General features: G+C 34.6%; 1 protein-coding gene across 6 annotated transcripts in view; it reads right to left on the bottom strand.

Moving 5' to 3' along the window:
• Positions 1-19003, bottom strand: part of LOC139963375 (EVI5-like protein) — an 85985-nt gene that overhangs the window by 41142 nt on the left and 25840 nt on the right. For 4 of the 6 annotated variants that reach the window (XM_071964063.1, XM_071964062.1, XM_071964066.1 and 1 more), the window contains exons 8-12: positions 18094-18183; positions 17426-17523; positions 16469-16529; positions 15976-16200; positions 8666-8719 (exon numbers count right to left, since the gene is read on the bottom strand). In XM_071964063.1, the coding sequence (XP_071820164.1) occupies positions 8666-8719; positions 15976-16200; positions 16469-16529; positions 17426-17523; positions 18094-18183 (528 nt within the window). Of the gene's footprint in view, positions 1-8665; positions 8720-13889; positions 13926-15975; positions 16201-16468; positions 16530-17425; positions 17524-18093; positions 18184-19003 lie in introns of all 6 variants that reach the window. The other 2 variants (XM_071964067.1, XM_071964068.1) reach the window with 2 other exon arrangements.

The following is a 19003-nucleotide window of genomic DNA, read 5'->3' as shown; positions in this document are numbered from 1 at the left end:
ATTGACAAGTGACAGAAGGCTACAAGTTACTGTGAAACATTGTTGATAAGTATAAGGGATAATTTGCTTATTGTTCCTTATGAACAGGTTTGTTGTAAGTTATAGTAGGCCTAATGTTGTAATCATTTGGCCTACCACTTGAAAACGGATAGGCTAGGATACAACAGTTTTGCTACGGTCTAAGGATCATCATCAGGATTGATGAGAGATTGTGGACATGTCATTATTCCAGAGGATACAAGATTTACTATAAAAATACTTCTACATTCTCATGAGTACAATAGGCCTAGTTTAGTTGAATGAAAATGTTAGCAAGATCCATGAGGATCCACAATTTCCTGTAGTTTTGTACCATTTATATTGTAATTGTCTCAAAAGGCTCTAGATTTCATTTCATATGACACAGACTACACAGTATTATTTAAGCTGTTTCTGATTGCAGATTCATTATACGTTCTTCACACCTTACTGTTAGTTGCTATCATTAGCCATTGCTGTGTCTTGCTATATGTTTTCTTACTTACTTTAGCCAGTGCAGTCAACCTAATCATAGCCATGCATGGTTGGTTAATTTATATACAGTAGATATGTGTTCCTACGCACTGCTCAATGACACATGATGGGATTCTTATTACTTGACGAAACAGTGAGTGAGACTTTGAGCCTTCATCATTGCAATGTCAGAATTTTACCATATTATAACTAACAGGCAACTTAACCTGTGAATACTATGTATTGATCTACCTATGAAATCTTGTAATTGATTAATCAATGGAGATGTCCTCCTAAAATTTTATCTCAAATATCTTGACATGAATTAGCAACGGCAACAAGAGAGATTGAGATATTAATTACATCTCACAACTTGAAATAGTTATTATAAATTTAGCATGAATACGCATGTATCATGATTTACAAAAGCAAAGATTTTGAGATAATCCATTTGATGAAGATGAACAAGTTAATCTTGACATTAAGAGGCTTTAAGCAAATCTGGTTTCCTAGTTCATGATCATCTAGTTTAAGGAGACACAAACCTAATCACCATTAATTGGCATACATAGTTTGTTATATATAAATGCTACAGTTTGTTATATATAGATGCTATATACAGTTTGTTATATATAGATGCTATATAGCTTGTTATGCTACGTATATAGTTTGTATATCAATATATTTTTCTCAATGATACATATTTGTCAGTAGTATAGCAATATAATAGGTTAACATGGCTATAATTTATAAATTGTTCCACATATCCAATATATTATTCAAAATGAAAACAACCTTCCGATACTTTGCAAATTGTTACTGCAAACTGGATAAACCCATCTTCACCTTGTTCTGTTAAACCCAGCTTGTCATACCTGCTAGGAGCTAAGCAATTAGTCGACTAGCTTAAACCTTCAGGGAAGGAGGTGAGCCTCAGGTAATCTGTCTTCTCTCTGTCTCTCGTCAAATTTAACGAGCAGAATTACTCAGACTATGATTATAGGGAGATGATTACTCATTGTTATGACAAAACATCACTCCAGGTAAGATGAACGTTTACTACTGGAGCACAAATAACATTTGACAAGTAATGTCAGGGCCATGCTGAGAGATGGTGACAATTGAAACAGAAACAAAACAATTTAAGAGATTACTTTTTAAGTTAACTTCCATAAGTTCCATTTTACTAATTAAAGAGAAAAACGAGTGAACATTTCTCATCCTGAAGTTAGTTATTCTTATAAAAGTGTTCCTCCAAACATGTATACATGTAGAGTGAAGGATGACAACAATGTTTGTCATACTTGGATACAGATTCGAACAGATTTTTTGTTTTTTACTTTTAAGCAAGATTATAAATATAATCCTACTGAAAGTAAAATAATCTTTTCAAATCTGGAAACCATCCCTCAGTGGTTAAACACTTTAACTAGTTACTTGTCTTACAAACTGTTCAAATTAGTCAGATCCTGTGAGAATGACCTGAAATGACCTTAATAAGTTGGTATGAAAACAAAGAGAAACCCTCTTCAAGGATTTTGGCAGGAAATATCATTTGAGGACAAACAGCCACTTCCTCTTTGGGATAATCCATGTCTGTGGTATTATCTATTTCCCACAACTAGTAGTTACTGTGTTAAAACTATAACTGTACTACTGTATGTAACTCTGAAAGCTCGTTAGGCAGTGACTCTGAAGACAATTATCATAGAGATACTTGAACGAATTTGCTAAAAAATAGGACAACTTTAGAGAAATTCAAAATATTTGGAAAATTTATCGTTGTAAAATTCTGCAATCTTTTACGTAATCAGGCCTTTCCTATTATATAGAAAAGATTGCAAACTATCAAGTTGGAATCATTCTGGCATGCATATGCATGGCGATAATGCTTCAGATGTTTTTTCCTTGTTTTCTTTCACAAAGGAATGCACAAGAAGCCTACTTACATAAATATTCTGCTCCTCAAATTAAATAATTTCCAAATTCTATAGTTCATGCTTAAGTATTACTAACCATGTTACACATTTGGGAAAACATCTGCTTTACATATGAATTTGCTTCAAGTTCACTGAGGCACTAAGCTAAGATTGAGCTTTTATGGAATTCAGTATCGTGTGATCCTAATGTAGGGATGGGTTATATATATATGCACCGGAAGGATCAGCAGTGCTTCACAATAGCTGCAGGTACGGCAAGATTAAGAATATATAATTATTGCACCTTTAATATAGCGTTATTACAGCCTTTATGTATAGGTCTACTCGTACTAATACTGTGAGAAATGGTTACTAGATATATGATGACCAATGGCATTCCATTCTGGACTGCAAACCTTAGCAATTTATGAAATTACATGAAAATATTGTTCTTCTTCCATATCTCTCTACCCTACTGCAAGCCCCCCCCCCCCCCATTCCCCATTCAATTGACAAATTAAATCCTCTTTCCAAGCCACACTCAATCCTTCCATTACCTACATAACATCTTTTGGTTCCTTCCAATGGGAACATTGCCATTAATTTTGATCTTTATAACAAGGCCTGTAATTAATACCATACAGTTAACAATGATCAGCTAAACACACACACACGCATTAAAGTCAACAAACAACCATGGATGTAAACAACAAGGCTCTTAAAAGGAACCTACCTTGTAATCAAAAGCACTTTTACACCATTCAATCATGATAAACAATTGATAAAACAATTGACGATGTAATCCAATTACTCCAACAGCAGATTAATTATCAGTGATGAATTTGTCCCTGTACAATGTCCTGTGTAGGTAAGAATGGTCTGCCTGCTAGCTCGCTGAAATAACGATAGTCTGGTTTTACAGAGTTACTGCCAGCACTGTACACAATATTCACCGTGTTGTACACACATGCACAGTTAATAACTCAGTCTCATCCACAGGGATTCCAGGCTCCACTGCACAAATTGAAGCTTGTTTCCATCAAACACAAATAATAAATTGTGGCAGTGAACACCAACACTCCCAGAAAACACATAAGCCCTGTACTAACACATGTACACACTGTACAGGACACTAACTGTTCATAATCAACTCAGGAACAAAACGTCAACACTGACTGCATGAAATGGTGATATATAGTGTTGGATAAAAAGCAGCCCACAGATTGTATGTTTCATACAGCAGGCATGCATAGATATAAATAGGTTTCACTCTTCACTGAATCTGCTATAGGACTGGAACCAACTTGGCATGTCTCAAAACAGACTAAATTATTATGATGCAATGATGACATAAATGGCTCTAGAGAGGGTTCCTGATAATACCATGCATATTAAAGAAACAGTCAAATTGTCTGTCCAGTATTTAGATGATAATTAGATTAGCTCACTGTCTAAAGCCACCCACTGACTTGTTTTAACGTCTCCTCTGGCCTTTAGATCTCACAAAGAATTTCAGGGAATGAAATTCCCTTGTGCAGACAAATATTTATATCATCCATGCAAGGAGTATCGCCAGGCAACAGCTCTTAGCTAGTGAAAGTATTAACTCAAATCTGACCTCTGAATATCTGAATGGTACAGTTCTTCCCACACAACAGTCTTCAATCATTCCCTATTATTGCTGGTATTCCACCAGGAGGGTTACACTGTGCAACAGGACAATATTCTGAGGCAATGAACTTTATAAGAGTAAAAAAAAAAAAAAAAACACGGTTACAGACAGGGAATTACACTGTGTGTTTAGGAAGAATTATAAATTCTGATTTAGACTATAAAAACAAATTTTATTTCCCTATGGTAGAGAGATGATAGTGCTGTTAAAGGACAAAGTTCAGTTGCCATAGAGGGTACACAAAACAAGGGTGTGATTACCAAAATATTCAAATGTTACTAATTTGGATTTTTTCTTAAGATTTATAATGAAAAACAGCATCAGTATTGTCAATAAACAAAAATTTGTTGGCTTCTCTTTTTAAATTCTACATCTGAGCTTGATTTAATTTTGATAATTTTTTGTACAATAGAAGGCCTTTAATGGTTAATTGTTGTCTTGCAGAATGGAATGTTTGTACTGAGATATCTAGAATTTTCTATATATCAGCTATTTTATTGTGCAAACAGTACAGCTGGGAAAACTAAAATTGAGGTCATTGGGGTTTATATTTAGGAAGAAGCTCTGGATATTTAAAGGTTCCTTCAGTAAAATGTGGAGAAAATATCAACTCAAAGTTTCAACTGCTAACATGATCCATTATATGTATGACACCCAAATTGTAGGACTTCTAACTTATTTCCTGTCTTGCATGATATCCCGAAACTAACTGGTTTGGGTATTGACAAACAATGATACTGACTTATTTCCTGTCTTGCATGATATCCCCAAACTAACTTGCATGATATCTGGAACTGGTTTGGGTATTGACAAACAATGATACTGACTTATTTCCTGTCTTGCATGATATCCCGAACTAACTGGTTTGGGTATTGACAAACAATGATACTGACTTATTTCCTGTCTTGCATGATATCCCCAAACTAACTTGCATGATATCCGAAACTAACTGGTTTGGGTATTGACAAAACAATGATACCGACTTATTTCCTGTCTGGCATGATGTCCCGATACTAACTGGTTTTGATATTGACAAACAACGATACTGACTTATTTCCTGTCTTGCTTGATATCCTGATACTAACTGGTTCGGGTATTGACAAAAAATGAAAAAGACTTATTTCCTGTCTTGCATGATATCCCTAATACTAACTGGTTTTGGTACTGACGACCAATGATACTGACTTATTTCCTGTCTTGCATGATATCCCCAAACTAACTTGCATGATATCCGAAACTAACTGGTTTGGGTATTGACAAACAATGATACTGACTTATTTCCTGTCTTAATTGCATGATATCCCGAAACTAACTGGCTTGGGTATTGACAAACAATGATACTGACTTATTCTCTGTCTCTCATAATATCCCGAAACTAACTGGTTTTGGTATCGACAAACAATGACACTGACTTATTTCCTGTCTTGCATGATATCCTCAAACTAACTGGCTTGATATTCCGAAACTAACTGGCTTGGGTATTGACAAACAATGATAAGTACTGACTTATTTCCCGTCTTGCATGATATCCGGAACTTACTGGTATGGGTATTGAAGAACAATGATACTTACTTATATCCTGTCTTGCATGATATCCCCAAACTAACTGGCTTGGGTATTGACAAATAATGATACTGACTTACTTCCTGTCTTGTATGATATCTCAAAACTAACTGGCTTGGATATTGACAAACAATGATACTGACTTATTTCCTGTCTTAATTGCATGATATCCCGAAACTAACTGGCTTGGGTATTGACAAACAATGATACTGGCTTATTTCCTGTCTTGCATGATATCCCCAAACTAACTTGCATGATATCTGGAACTAACTGGTTTGGGTATTGACAAACAATGATACTGACTTATTTCCTGTCTTGCATGATATCCCGAAACTAACTGGCTTGGGTATTGACAAACAATGATACTGACTTATTTCCTGTCTTGCATGATATCCCCAAACTAACTTGCATGATATCCGAAACTAACTGGTTTGGGTATTGACAAACAATGATACTGACTTATTTCCTGTCTTAATTGCATGATATCCCGAAACTAACTGGCTTGGGTATTGACAAACAATGATACTGACTTATTCTCTGTCTCTCATAATATCCCGAAACTAACTGGTTTTGGTATCGACAAACAATGACACTGACTTATTTCCTGTCTTGCATGATATCCAAATACTAACTGGTTTGGGTATTGATAAACAATGATACTGACTTATTTCCTGTCTTGCATGATATCCCAATACTAACTGGTTGGGTATTGACAAACAATGATACTGACTTATTTCCTGTCTAAATTGCATGCTCCCAAGAAACTAACTGGCTTGTGTATTGACAAACAATGACACTGACTTATTTCCTGTCTTGCATGATATCCCGATACTAACTGGTTTGAGTATTGACAAACAATGATACTGACTTATTTCCTGTCTTGCATACTACCAAGAAACTAAATTAAATTCTAAACCTAGACAATGGGACAATTTAAGAAGAATTTAGGTAACTAAATGTTTCAGTATGATGAAGTCCTCAATAGATGACCATTAGCAGAACTTCTCTCATACTTTAAGGAAACTTTGACCTGACAATAAAAGGAAGAATCCAGGAAGAATGTCAATCTTGATATGTCATAGTCCAAGAAGAAAATACAAATAGAGAATTAATGTTAATTTTATTTCTAAAGGTTCTCTAAGTTGTATGATATTCACCTTTAAATTATATGTTAACCCTTTGAAATGCACATAAAGTCCTAAGTTGATGATGATCTACATCTTTCTGTACAGGCCTAAATGTTGATTTTAAGCTATTGTTTTTACAAAGTTTTAGACTGAGTAGTCCAGGCACTGTAATTGATGAGATCTACTGTAGTATTAATATTGTAACTAAATTCATCCTTTCAACAAACAGTTACACAGATCTACTGTAGTATTCGATTTAGATTTATTTTAAACCAGTATAAATATAAAATATTTATAAATAGGCTTACATCAAAAAACAGTTCTTGTTAATATTGTAACTAAAATCATCCTTTCAATAAACAGCTACATTGATCTACTGTAGTATTTTTGTCACTATAGCAACCTCTTAATCATCAGCAGCCTATTAAGAATGCATTTGTAACCTGTCTATTTATAGTGTCTATCAAAGATAGATGATTCAATCCATGACTTTGTTATGGAATGTAACAGTGACAGATTACCAGCAGGCAGCACTCCATGAGGACTGTGATCATAGCAAAGGCAAGATCCAGCTGATTTTGTCCTAGATGACTCATACAACTGAGAACTTATCAGAAAGGCCATGATACAACTTATATACCATTCATGTGTGGAGTACTCCCTTTATCATGAATTGAAAGTTGGTATTTGTCAAACTCCTGCCCAGGTCCCTGTGCCTTCAGGGTATCAGTGGATCATTGTTTAACATCATTCTAATTTAGTAACATATTATCATCAGTGCAAGGTGCCCAGCATCAGGGCCAGGGCTAGAGAACATATTCAACACCCCAGAACAGTTGTCTGACTTGCCCCACCCTTCATTCTTAAACTTATAATTATACATTTAGTTATAAAAAATGCATATAATTACCAAAAATGCATAGAATATCAAATGGCATTAACTGGCCTGCTCAGTTTGAAGCAATAGAGGTAAGATATTATACTATTACTTTTGTCTAGGCATCAACATACTACATGCTATGTATAACATATAATCACCAATCCTTAAGCACAACTTGCTTGGTTGCACTAAATACCTTTGAATAGTAACGTACTATTTCATTATTTTATAACACTCCAGGGTCAAAGTCAGCCATATAATTAAAGCCAGTTGAGCTTTGTGCAATGTGTAACATCAAAGAAGGGTAGGGCTGTACAGAACAATTAATGGGTAAATAGGCAGCAGCTCACACAATCAAGCAGATAACTGTGACCAGTTTACAAGCATACAGAATATCTGTTAAGAGTTTACAAAAAGGGTTAAAATAAAACTTAAAGCAATAAACAATCAAAAATGAAACCACCAAAAATATTTCAGGAAGGACGTGGGGTAGACAGGTTAAAACTAAAGTAATTTAAGGGCTAGACAATACATCTGACATCCATCCTGATAAAGGATAAAAACCTCAAAATTAAAAAGAGTTATGGTACATTTAAATGAAATAAAAGATAGACAATACTATCACAACTTCAAAATTTACTGAGCTGTTTTAAAAGTGCTTCCATGCAGGTTGTGACCATCCAAATAATTGCAGGCATCTCAAAATAGTTCATCTTTCTATAATAACATCAACCATATCTATGAAAAATGGAAAATGAGTTGAGGACAGCTGCAGTACAGTGGTTGTGTTTGTTGCTTTGAGCATGAGTGACCAATATTTGATAATTTATAGCATATTTGGAAGCTGTAATGATGACCTTCAAGAAAGGTGAGGGGACTGAGAGTACACTCTAGATAGGTTTATCAACATCATACATACACAATTTGTAGGTATTGGTAACATGGGGGTACACAATATGAGTAAATAATCATAAACAAAAGGGTGTCACAGGGTCAGACTACAATACTTTACCCTTTTCACAAGATCTTTCACTCTTGACTGTGCTCTGTGGATCCTTTCCATAGTCTGCAGCATTCAATAAAGTAAATGTTTTGCAGAATATAATATCTATGTCCATCACAGTCTAACAACATACTAATAGCAGTACAGTACACCTGATGTACAAAGAACTTCACCCTGATATGGTTTTATCATATAAACAAAATATTGTATCAAAAAAGGAAAGAAAAGAATGATAAAAAAAACCTAGACACTGCTTAAAATTGTCAACAATTCTTTATATGGCTATAACATAATTTTAACCAGTGACCCATGAATTGCCAGTTCTGTGCTCTGCATTTGTTTACAATTGATGGACAAGTCACTTTCTTATCATTTAACAAATTAAAGAGCAAAAGTATTTGCTCTTTCTAAGCTATTATGACTTTTCTCAACAATATATAATTTGAATCGAGATTCAATAAATTAAAATATTTCAGTACCACACATTAGGTTAAATTGAAATAACTGGAATTAAGTAATGAGTAACTAACTAATTACTGACAATAATTGTTAAATAAGTGAATGGTTTGTAGTTTTAAGCCAGGAAAACATGCAAGTTATGATATTTGATATTGCTGTATAACCATGAGTCCTGTGCAACATCTGTCCAATTATAACAACTGGTACAAGTTCCTACTGTCACCCAGCTGATGCCCTTAATGAATATCACATTGAATATCATATTGAATACCATAATGAATATCACATGGTATACGAAAGAACAAAGATAATTTCATCACTGGGAATCCTTTGAAGTAAACTGAGAAGAAATCTTTCAAATTTACAAGCACAAGCAGGTAATTCGCACTGCCCAGTACACATTTAACAGTATTTATAGCTCATGTATTATGAATGTGGAAATCTATTCTGTACTGCACAATTACTACATGGATACTAACAGTACATGGAAGAGAGCTTAAATTATGTCATAATAACATAAGTGGATGTTACAGTATGTAAATGTCCAAACCAAACAATTTGATAAAAAAAAAATGTTCTAATTAGTATAAATAATTAAGTACTAATTATTTCGAGCAGTAACTGTAGTATATTGGGCTTTACTTTCACTGTATGTTAACAATGGCTTTGACCTATGCACCATCCTGAGACAATACTCTGAGATCCGTCAATCGTCAGATGCATAAAGGTTTAGGATCAAATGTTTATACATCTATAAGTTTTTTATCAAAATTTATTATTTTGAAGATAATCAAATATCTGAAGAAGTTAAATTCTCAAATTAAAGTTTTATTTAAAAAGGCATCCAGATCTGCCAAATTCAGATCTCACGAAACATATTTTCGTTTGCTAACAGTTTTGTTTTATTTTGAAAACAAATTTTAAGAGCTCTTAAGTCATTGCACTACATACAGAAAAACATTAACTTCTGTTTTCTGTAAGAAGATAATATTTGTCTAAGAATAAAATCAACATCTACGCATTGTTATTTCCAATGACTTACCTTACAGTAAGACTCTGTCGAAGATCTTTGCTATCTTTAATACAGTCCTATTTAACTGAGCTGCTTCATACCCCACTAGATACATATCCTATTACCTTTACCACTAATTTACACAGCCCTATGACACACTACAGACTATTCCTATAAATTTATAATGAGCCTCTTCAAGTCGTCTGCCTCTTGCACTGAGAAACAAGAACACTGCAATCTTATAACACACTTCTTAAAAAAAAAAAAAAAAATCTCCAAGCAGATTCTTTGAAGACACGATGAAGGCAAATTATCAACCGAGTGAATCAATAAACAGCTCCACTCCAAAACGCCACATGAGAGCTGACAACTATTGCCACACAAATTGGGTTTGATAAGATAATTCAACCAGAATCAAATGTCTGTTCAAATATTGCTTGAATCATGTAAATTCCATTCTGTCATGGAAGAATGAAATCCACTTATCAACATGTGAGTCATATGTTCAAAATAAAATATGAAAGGAAAAAAAGAAATATAGGTAGAAATGTGGAATAAAATTTAATAAATGGTGTGATTGCTTTTGTTTCTTCGGTATGTAAATGACTTAGAATGTTAATAGCTGCAGTAGTACAGGGAAAATTTCCTTCCCAAAGGGTTTACTAAACTATACACATGAATAATAAGGGACATGCTAATCCAACCATTATCATTGGTCGAAGAGATTGTGTTTGAAAACTCTCTCACTCAGCTGCTTAAAGTGCTAGTAATGCATTCCAGGCTATTATGTATGAGGCTTCAGATGGGGGAGTAGTGCGGGGGAGGGGGTGTGAGGGAGGGAAGGAGGAAGGTTGGTATGTTGAAGGACAGTTTAAGTCAGTACACTATGGGTGTATAAGATAAGTTCAAATATGGAAGCGCTTCAGCCAGGGTTCCAAGGGCCCCTTGAACCTCATGACAGGAACATTTCATGAAAAAAAATAGCAGAGTGAGGTATAGCAGATAGTGATGCCAAAAATATTGACTTATTAACATTTCTTTAAAACTGATGAATACTAGCTCTCTGCTTGCAAAGATGGTGTGACATGATTCATATTGACCTCACAGACTGACATATTCAGTATATTTGCCCACAGTAATAACATTGACCACACAGACTGATGTATTTAGTATATGTAAACTACTTGCCCACAGTTATAACATTGACCTCACAGACTGATGTATTCATTATATATGTAAAGTACTTGCCCACAGTAATAACATTGACCTCACAGACTGATGTATTCAATACATATAACTGTGTGGACTATGGGCAACCTGCAAGAGCAGTTGCAGTTGCTTTACCAGATCTACACATTTCATAAGAAGCTGTGATGATCTTTTGTTCTTTACTGATGGGTCATTCAAAAGAACTCATGTAAACAATGACAATAATTATCACTGTACATCAGCACCAACATATAACAAAACAAACGAAACATTAAGACTAGAATATTAAACATCTCTCAAGTAAATCTAAGAGGTGCTCCACGTCTTGACAGAAAATTCTCATCAGAAGTTGATCGTTGGTGATGAGGGTGCCGCCATCTTCTCAGGTACAACATAAAAGTATAATACATGACAATAAGAATTGCTGACTTGCATTGAATCCCAAAACCTGAGAAAATGGCAGAGGACTTAAGTAACTGACAACATAGACACAACACACTGAACTAACATACAGTATTGACATGTATCTCTTGGCGCTCTGCTAATGCAAGTGTAAATCAAGTTTAATAAAATTCTTGAAGAATTAGGTTAGTTCAGTCATTCGATACAAATGCCAGAATGACATTGGATCTGCATGCATGCTACTGTTAAAGATCTACTAACCCCATTTCAAATTAATGAGTGCTATTATATGTATGTATAAAAAATTAAATTAAATTAATTGAGACAACCACCAAACTACAGAAAGTTCTAATATTCCAATTGGAAATGTTAACCAATTATCTAATGTCAGCTACTTCCCGGGCTTTACCTGGTGATGAAGTATGTCAGTATCAAAATATCCCTCTCTTAGTTGACAACTTCTTGTGTTTATAAACCAGAAAAGAGAGTTGAAAAGAGGAGAAAGATTTGCCAGGATTTTATGCAAGCTTTGTACATCCTGTAACACTGGAAGAACTTGACATTAAGTCCACTACTAAACAACACCATTGTGTTCTAACTAGATCAACCTGAGGAAAGTTTATAGGACAAAAATAATTCTCAATCTTGTCAGCAGCCAGTGAGTTTGCTACTGGATCATACAAACAGGCAGCAATACAGCCAGAATCATTATCAGAAAATGATGATATTTAATATACTGTTGCTTTAATACAATACAGTACAATGTCTGGAGGACACGCATTAAACATTACACATCAGCTTTTGCAAACACATCTATAAATCCATTATCTATGTTGTTGAGCATTCATACATATTTATTATACCAATATAAGGTCTTTTTTAAGTATAAAATAAACTGTTTAAGTATTTCTGCATACTAGTGACTTACTCCTTAATATACTGTTGATATGTACTTGTCAGGTACAATCAGTGGCAGGACAAACCTTTCAATTCTCTTAAAAGTGACATGCCAACTTTTAAAATCAAGTGATGAAAGATAAAACAAAGTAAGAAAAGAAGATACCTCTGATAGTATATGAACTAAGTCACACATTACCATTTATGAACATATAAAAACTAATTGAAGAGATGTCAGAGAAAAACCTATCACTCATGAATATGCAACAGTCAACACCAATGCTACCAAATCATGCTAAATGTAATGGCAAAATAAGATTTAGACACAAGGAAATCAAGTCTTCCCAATGGTTTTAGTAGGAAAACAGAATTAAACTTTGGTAACAGAAATATGTATGCAGTTGGTAGGGAACCTAAATTTACCAACTATCAGCTGAGGTGATTATATTGAAAAGTCTACTGTTGATGTCAACTGGGATCACCAAGGTAAAGTTGATGCCACAAACTAACTCCAAATAACTCTAGTTTGCAATGTATCAATAAGTAAAATCAAGCAAACATTGACATTCTGGAACATATTTCCTATAGTAACCATTACCAGTCATCTAGAATGGGAATGAAGAGTAGGAACTTAAATCATGCAAAATGTACCTTCTGAAACCAGCCAATGTATGTATTCTACACACTATACTACTGACCTAGAGTTTCTTTCTCTTCAAGAACGTACAATGACATGAAAAGGCTGAAGTATTTTTACTTTTTCACCAATGCCAAAAGTAGTGAAATACAATTAACAATAATATGACCCTTCCACTTGAAATGAACCCCATCTCTTGATTTTCCAACAGAAACTGTTCTTTCAGAAAACAAATCCATCTAATGCATTTTTCTGCTCTATCTCCCACACCCCCCCCCTTCCCAACCCTAACAATTTTCTTTATACAATAACATATCCTTTGTCAAATATATACTGATTTTATTCTTCTCAAGACTGACACGAGGTGGAATTCTGAACAGCTCAGTGGCATTAGAATAGGGCGTGTAAATGTGAGATGGTTAATAACAAAAATTAAATTCTATTTTGTGTTTTTGCTCTGCAGGCCTAATATTCAGTGAAGATAGAACAGAAAGTGCATAATTATTAGTTAACCAAAGAAGAAACTAAAAATGCAGCAACCATCTTCATTATTCTTTTTTGAGTGTGAATTTTTGCAAATGGGTGAACAAAATATATATATGTCTGGTAAAGCTCACCATTAGATTCCACGTAAAATCTGCCTTTGTAAATATCTGTTAATATGGTCAAATAAAAGCAAGTTGTAAAGAGATAGTTCTGCTAAATCACATGAGGTTTATCTAGTATTAGACTAGATGTAATGTATACATACCTCATTGCTGTAGGCTAGAGGCTTTGCACTAGAGTTTGTGACTACAATGCTATGTACTGCAAGTAAACTCTTCATGAAATAAACAATACAGTGTGTTTATACATGTGCAGAGTTACACACACATCAAACTGCTTTAACACTGAACACTTTCATACTGTTCTTGTCGCCTCAACTCCTTGAGTTGTTTTATCCTCCTGTTCTAACAGATATATACTAGATTGCTGGATATTTTCTTGGTGTTTCTATTCTTGGCATATTATATTCTATGTACATTCTTCTCTTCCTTGAAAGCAGCATAATGAGTTGCTTTCCATAAAATTGTTGATGTCATTTGATAATTTAAGCCCATATCGTTGTAGTTTAATAACTTGACCAGTAAAGTTTAATGTTTTAATCATGAAGTTTAAGTCAAATGTTTTGCGCTTTTCAAATTTTGTCTTTGCATTGGTTACTTCTGATATAAATACAAGTCTGGGCTAAGATATGTTTACAACAGAAATGAATCATTAATTAGTTGCTCATTAAATTGCCATTTGGTGAAAATAGTCTAGGAGGGCGTCTTAGTTTGATCCCTTCCAATCTGATTGATTAACATTTAGTAGATATAGATTTTTTTTTAAAAAGTGAAGCAATACTTTTTGATAATATGTTAGTGTTGCTAAGTCATTAGCATTTATCAATCGAAACTATTTAACTGTTGTTGCTGCAACCTTCTGGAGACTTTGTTTGCCTACTCTAGTTTTGGGTAAATTCAATTATTTGTTTAAATTTCTAACTACCTACAGGATGCTTTTGAATTAAATAACCGAGCAAACCCAACCTAGTATTAAAGATTACAGAGACCAAAGAAAATACTGGCTTTGAATAATCTGTCAAAAGTTCAGCCTTTTCTTTCAGAATAACTTGATCTTAAAAATAAAGAATTTGTTTAAACTCTATTTTTGTCTACTGACATATTGTTAATTTGCTATAGTGGCCTACAAATCTACCAAACAAAGATCAGTACCAAATGCCCCCCCCCCGCCAGTAGCAACAGCAGTAAACATGCTGATGTATTTTCCTTCAATTGCTGTCAACGTACCAAACTCGAAACTGGAAAAGCCTGTTGCAGCAAGTTATTTGTGGGCTTACTCAATCCACATTGAAACTGGAGAGACTGACATACTCAGAATATGCTAAACACAAATAATGGCTTAAGACAAACTATATCATGCTTTACATGATCAATCTCTACTTTGTATTCTCCTATCTGCTCTACAAACCATTTTCTGTGCAAAAACTTTCAGTTTATAACAACTAGCCATCTCTTTCCTTACTAATCTAATAAACATTGGAGAACTATTCTCATCAGAAGCTCTTTGTTTCTGGTTTCAAATACCATCCTTGGAAGTAAGCAGACCTTCTGCATCTATGATGCTTAATCAAGTTAAATCTATTGACTGAATAGGGGTAACCATGGCAACTGTTTTTCTCCTTCACTTGATTTATATTGGTCCTCTGAGTGTTTATTTTCATACCAACTTGGTTTCACTTTATTGCAATGTCTTGATCAAGACATAGTTGGAGCAATGAACTTGAAAAAATAGTGTTGATGGGTCTTATGAATGGTTATAATAGTCAAACACTGGACAAAAACAAGTAAGTTAAGACTATTTTTTCATATGTTTTTTGCAATATGCTCCACTACTACTGGTTTCTAAAAACCAATCAAAGTATCCATTGTTATAGCAGATCACCAGAATGGATACTTGATTCTCCAGTTAAAGATCTGCTGTTGAAATAAAATACCTCTGCTATCTCAAGACTTACCATACATAGCAAGAAAGTGGCTTGTTATGTGACTGCAAACAGCAAGAGGGGTTAATGAAAGACAATGTGTATCACAGATTGTTAGATATAGTTGTCTCTTAAAACAGAAAAGTAATATCAAGTTACAGTCTGAATTAACTAACCTTGTTCCTGAGTTCTGTGATCACAGCTTTGGCCCCATCATACTCTTTACCAAGTTCTTTATGTTGACTTGAAATCTCTTCCAACTCTTTCTTCACCGTGTAAAATTCCTCAGCTTCTTGAGCTCTCGATAACTGACCTTGTATTAATTTATCCGCGATTGCTTCATTCTCTTTCTCCAAAATGTCAATTTTCTGTCTGAGCAGATTGTTTTCTGTTCGTAATCTCTGTTAAAGGTAAACATCGACTGAAGCTTTAAACAATATTAATGTCTGGTGAGTTTATTATTCTATCTCTTTCTTCTTCCATTTTTTAAAATGAGAACTTTTACACAAAGACAAAGTCACCAGGCTGTCAAAATTCTGCATCATAGATGTATCACTAAAGACTACTTTGGCTTTACAAACAAGACAATCAAAACAAACGACAAAAAGAAAACAAACACACAAAATAGAAACTAAAGGAAAACATCGATCCAACAGCAGTACAACTTACCCGCATTTCAATTTGATCTTCATTCTCTTTATTTTTGATTAATAGATATTCTTTTTCTAATCTATAAAGGGGAGAAGAAAGTAAATAAAGGTAAGAATAAACTTTCACAAAAATCCCTGAACATGAAACACTGGAGAGATATGAGAGTGAGGAATGCGACAACATGTAACTTTAATCATTAAAGGAGAGATCTTTACTTTGGTACAGTTGCTTTGGATATTCCACATGTGGATCCACATGTAGGTGGTTGTGGGGGAGGGTGGGGGGGAAGAGAAAGATGATGGGAGGGTACAGGTCATGGGCACCATAAAAGTACAGAAACTTACTGTCCATCAATTCAGTGTTGTTATATATAATATCATAATGAGTTTAGCCTGTCTTCCGATCACAAGTGACAGCCTGTTATGCCAGCTAACACCCTAATATCACAGTGAGTTTAGTCTGTCTTCCTATTGAGAAGTGACAGCCTGTTATGCCAGCTAACACCCTAATATCACAGTGAGTTTAGTCTGTCTTCCTATGAGAAGTGACAACCTGTTGCCTTGGCTAACACACCCTTATAACATGGTGAATTTAGTCTGTCTTCCGATTAGAAGTTACAATCTCAAACTCTGACCATTTCCCTCACAGTTATACACAATTATTTCTCGGACAATCACATGACTGTGTTATTTATACTAACTCCTGCTAAACAAGGCAGTTTAATGAATTTGGTTTGGTCAAGCAATACTTTATAGTCACTCTAAATGAAGTTTATAAATCAGAAATCTGGCATTCAATTATACACACATAAATTATTGTCTTATATCTCACCCAATTTTTGGTTTCTCTTCTGCAAACGTTATTTTTCTTAAAATTAGTTGGAATTATTAAAGAAGATCTAACAATGTAAAAAAAAAACAGAAGCATGAGCAAATTATCACATTTATTAAATTACAGGTTATATGGAGTACTTACTTTTTCATTCTCTTTGGATTAATTTTGACTAGGAAGGCAGCTTGAATGAGTAAATCTGGTTCCTCTGCATGCAATTTAGGAGCCTCTTTCTGTAATAGCTGGTAAAGAAGAAGGAAATTTTACAATCAAGTTTGAGATCACTTCCTATCGATGTTGAGGTGGAGGACAGTTATCTGATGTGAAATACTCTTTTTCCTGCCTGTTTGGTGGAGTCGTTCATCAAACACTTCTCCATGAGCAGGATAAATGAACAGAATATAAACTAGTATCTCTTGAGTTACATGGGTTCCATACTAAGAACCTTTATTACTACGTACTTGAACGTGAAGGGACAAATATATTGGGCCAAATATATTGGGCCATAACAAGCCAAAACGTTAAATATGTATACAGCATTATATAAATGAGTTAGGTTGTGAGTTGATTTCAAAGAAAAATGACCATATAACTGAGAGACTGAAGAAGCCATATTTAAGCACACTACATCTTTCTTCCTCTCCTATTACCTCTAGCTTCGATATCACTCATGGAAGTCACTCCTGGACACCACCTATGACTATACCATCCAGGAATAATCTCCTCTCCCCCCACCCCCCCTCCCCCTGCCAGCCCACTTCCCTAGATGAGATACTTATTTCAAAGGATACATTAGTCTACAATACACTTACTCTTAACATCTGTTCTAGATCCATGTGTATTAACATATCATAATTCAGCTGGAGAATTGCTATACCTATTCTAAATATCACTTCCATGCCCTGAGAAAATAAAAGAGAAAGAACGGTTATATTACATGTAGGATGTTTACAGAAGAGAAAATATCTGAGATTAATATAGATATAGATTAGCAGTACATAGGTTATAGATTAGTCATACAAACTCACCATGTTTCCCTCCTCATCCTCATCTTGTCTCCTCATTCACTGCCTCACCCCCATTTGATAACTCAATTCAATTTATCAACCTTTATGACAATCTCTTTTGATGTAAATATACAGTGTATTTGTTGTGTACGATGTGGGAATGACAACATCTCCTTTTTAAGGTCCGGTCACACTATACCGATTTTTTATCGGAATACTATCCGATTTTCCCGGAGGAATCGAAACTGCCAATTTTTCGTTCTGGTCTTCTAGCCACAGTGATAAAGGACCTGATTTGCTATCTGTTGAGCCTTTCCGATGTGGAATAGCCTTCTCCTAACTTTTGATATTGACTCCGTTTCCTTTTATCGGATAGCTATCCAATTTCTCTTACGATTTTTATTGTTTTTCGATGTGACGTCACTTCAGAATGTAGTCCGTTCCAGAACCCCTCCGATTTGGAGTAGGTATTCGAATACTCCACTGCGTTCATTACATTCACTACCACAAACCTCACTGTTCGGCCTAAAATCGGATAAATCGGACCATATTCCGATAAAATATCGCTGTAGTGTGACCGGGCCTTTACACTTCTAAGTGAGAGCATTGTGGTCAAGGGCAAGGCACTTAATGTCCATTGCCTCTCTTCAACCAGGTGTATAAATGTGGACCTGTGAGATAAAACTGTCAGCTGGGCACTGTTTAGCTGCTGCCA

Source organism: Apostichopus japonicus, chromosome 22, assembly GCF_037975245.1.
Source record: "Apostichopus japonicus isolate 1M-3 chromosome 22, ASM3797524v1, whole genome shotgun sequence".
Lineage (NCBI taxonomy): Eukaryota > Metazoa > Echinodermata > Holothuroidea > Aspidochirotida > Stichopodidae > Apostichopus > Apostichopus japonicus.
This window is presented reverse-complemented; position numbering and strand designations above follow the sequence as displayed.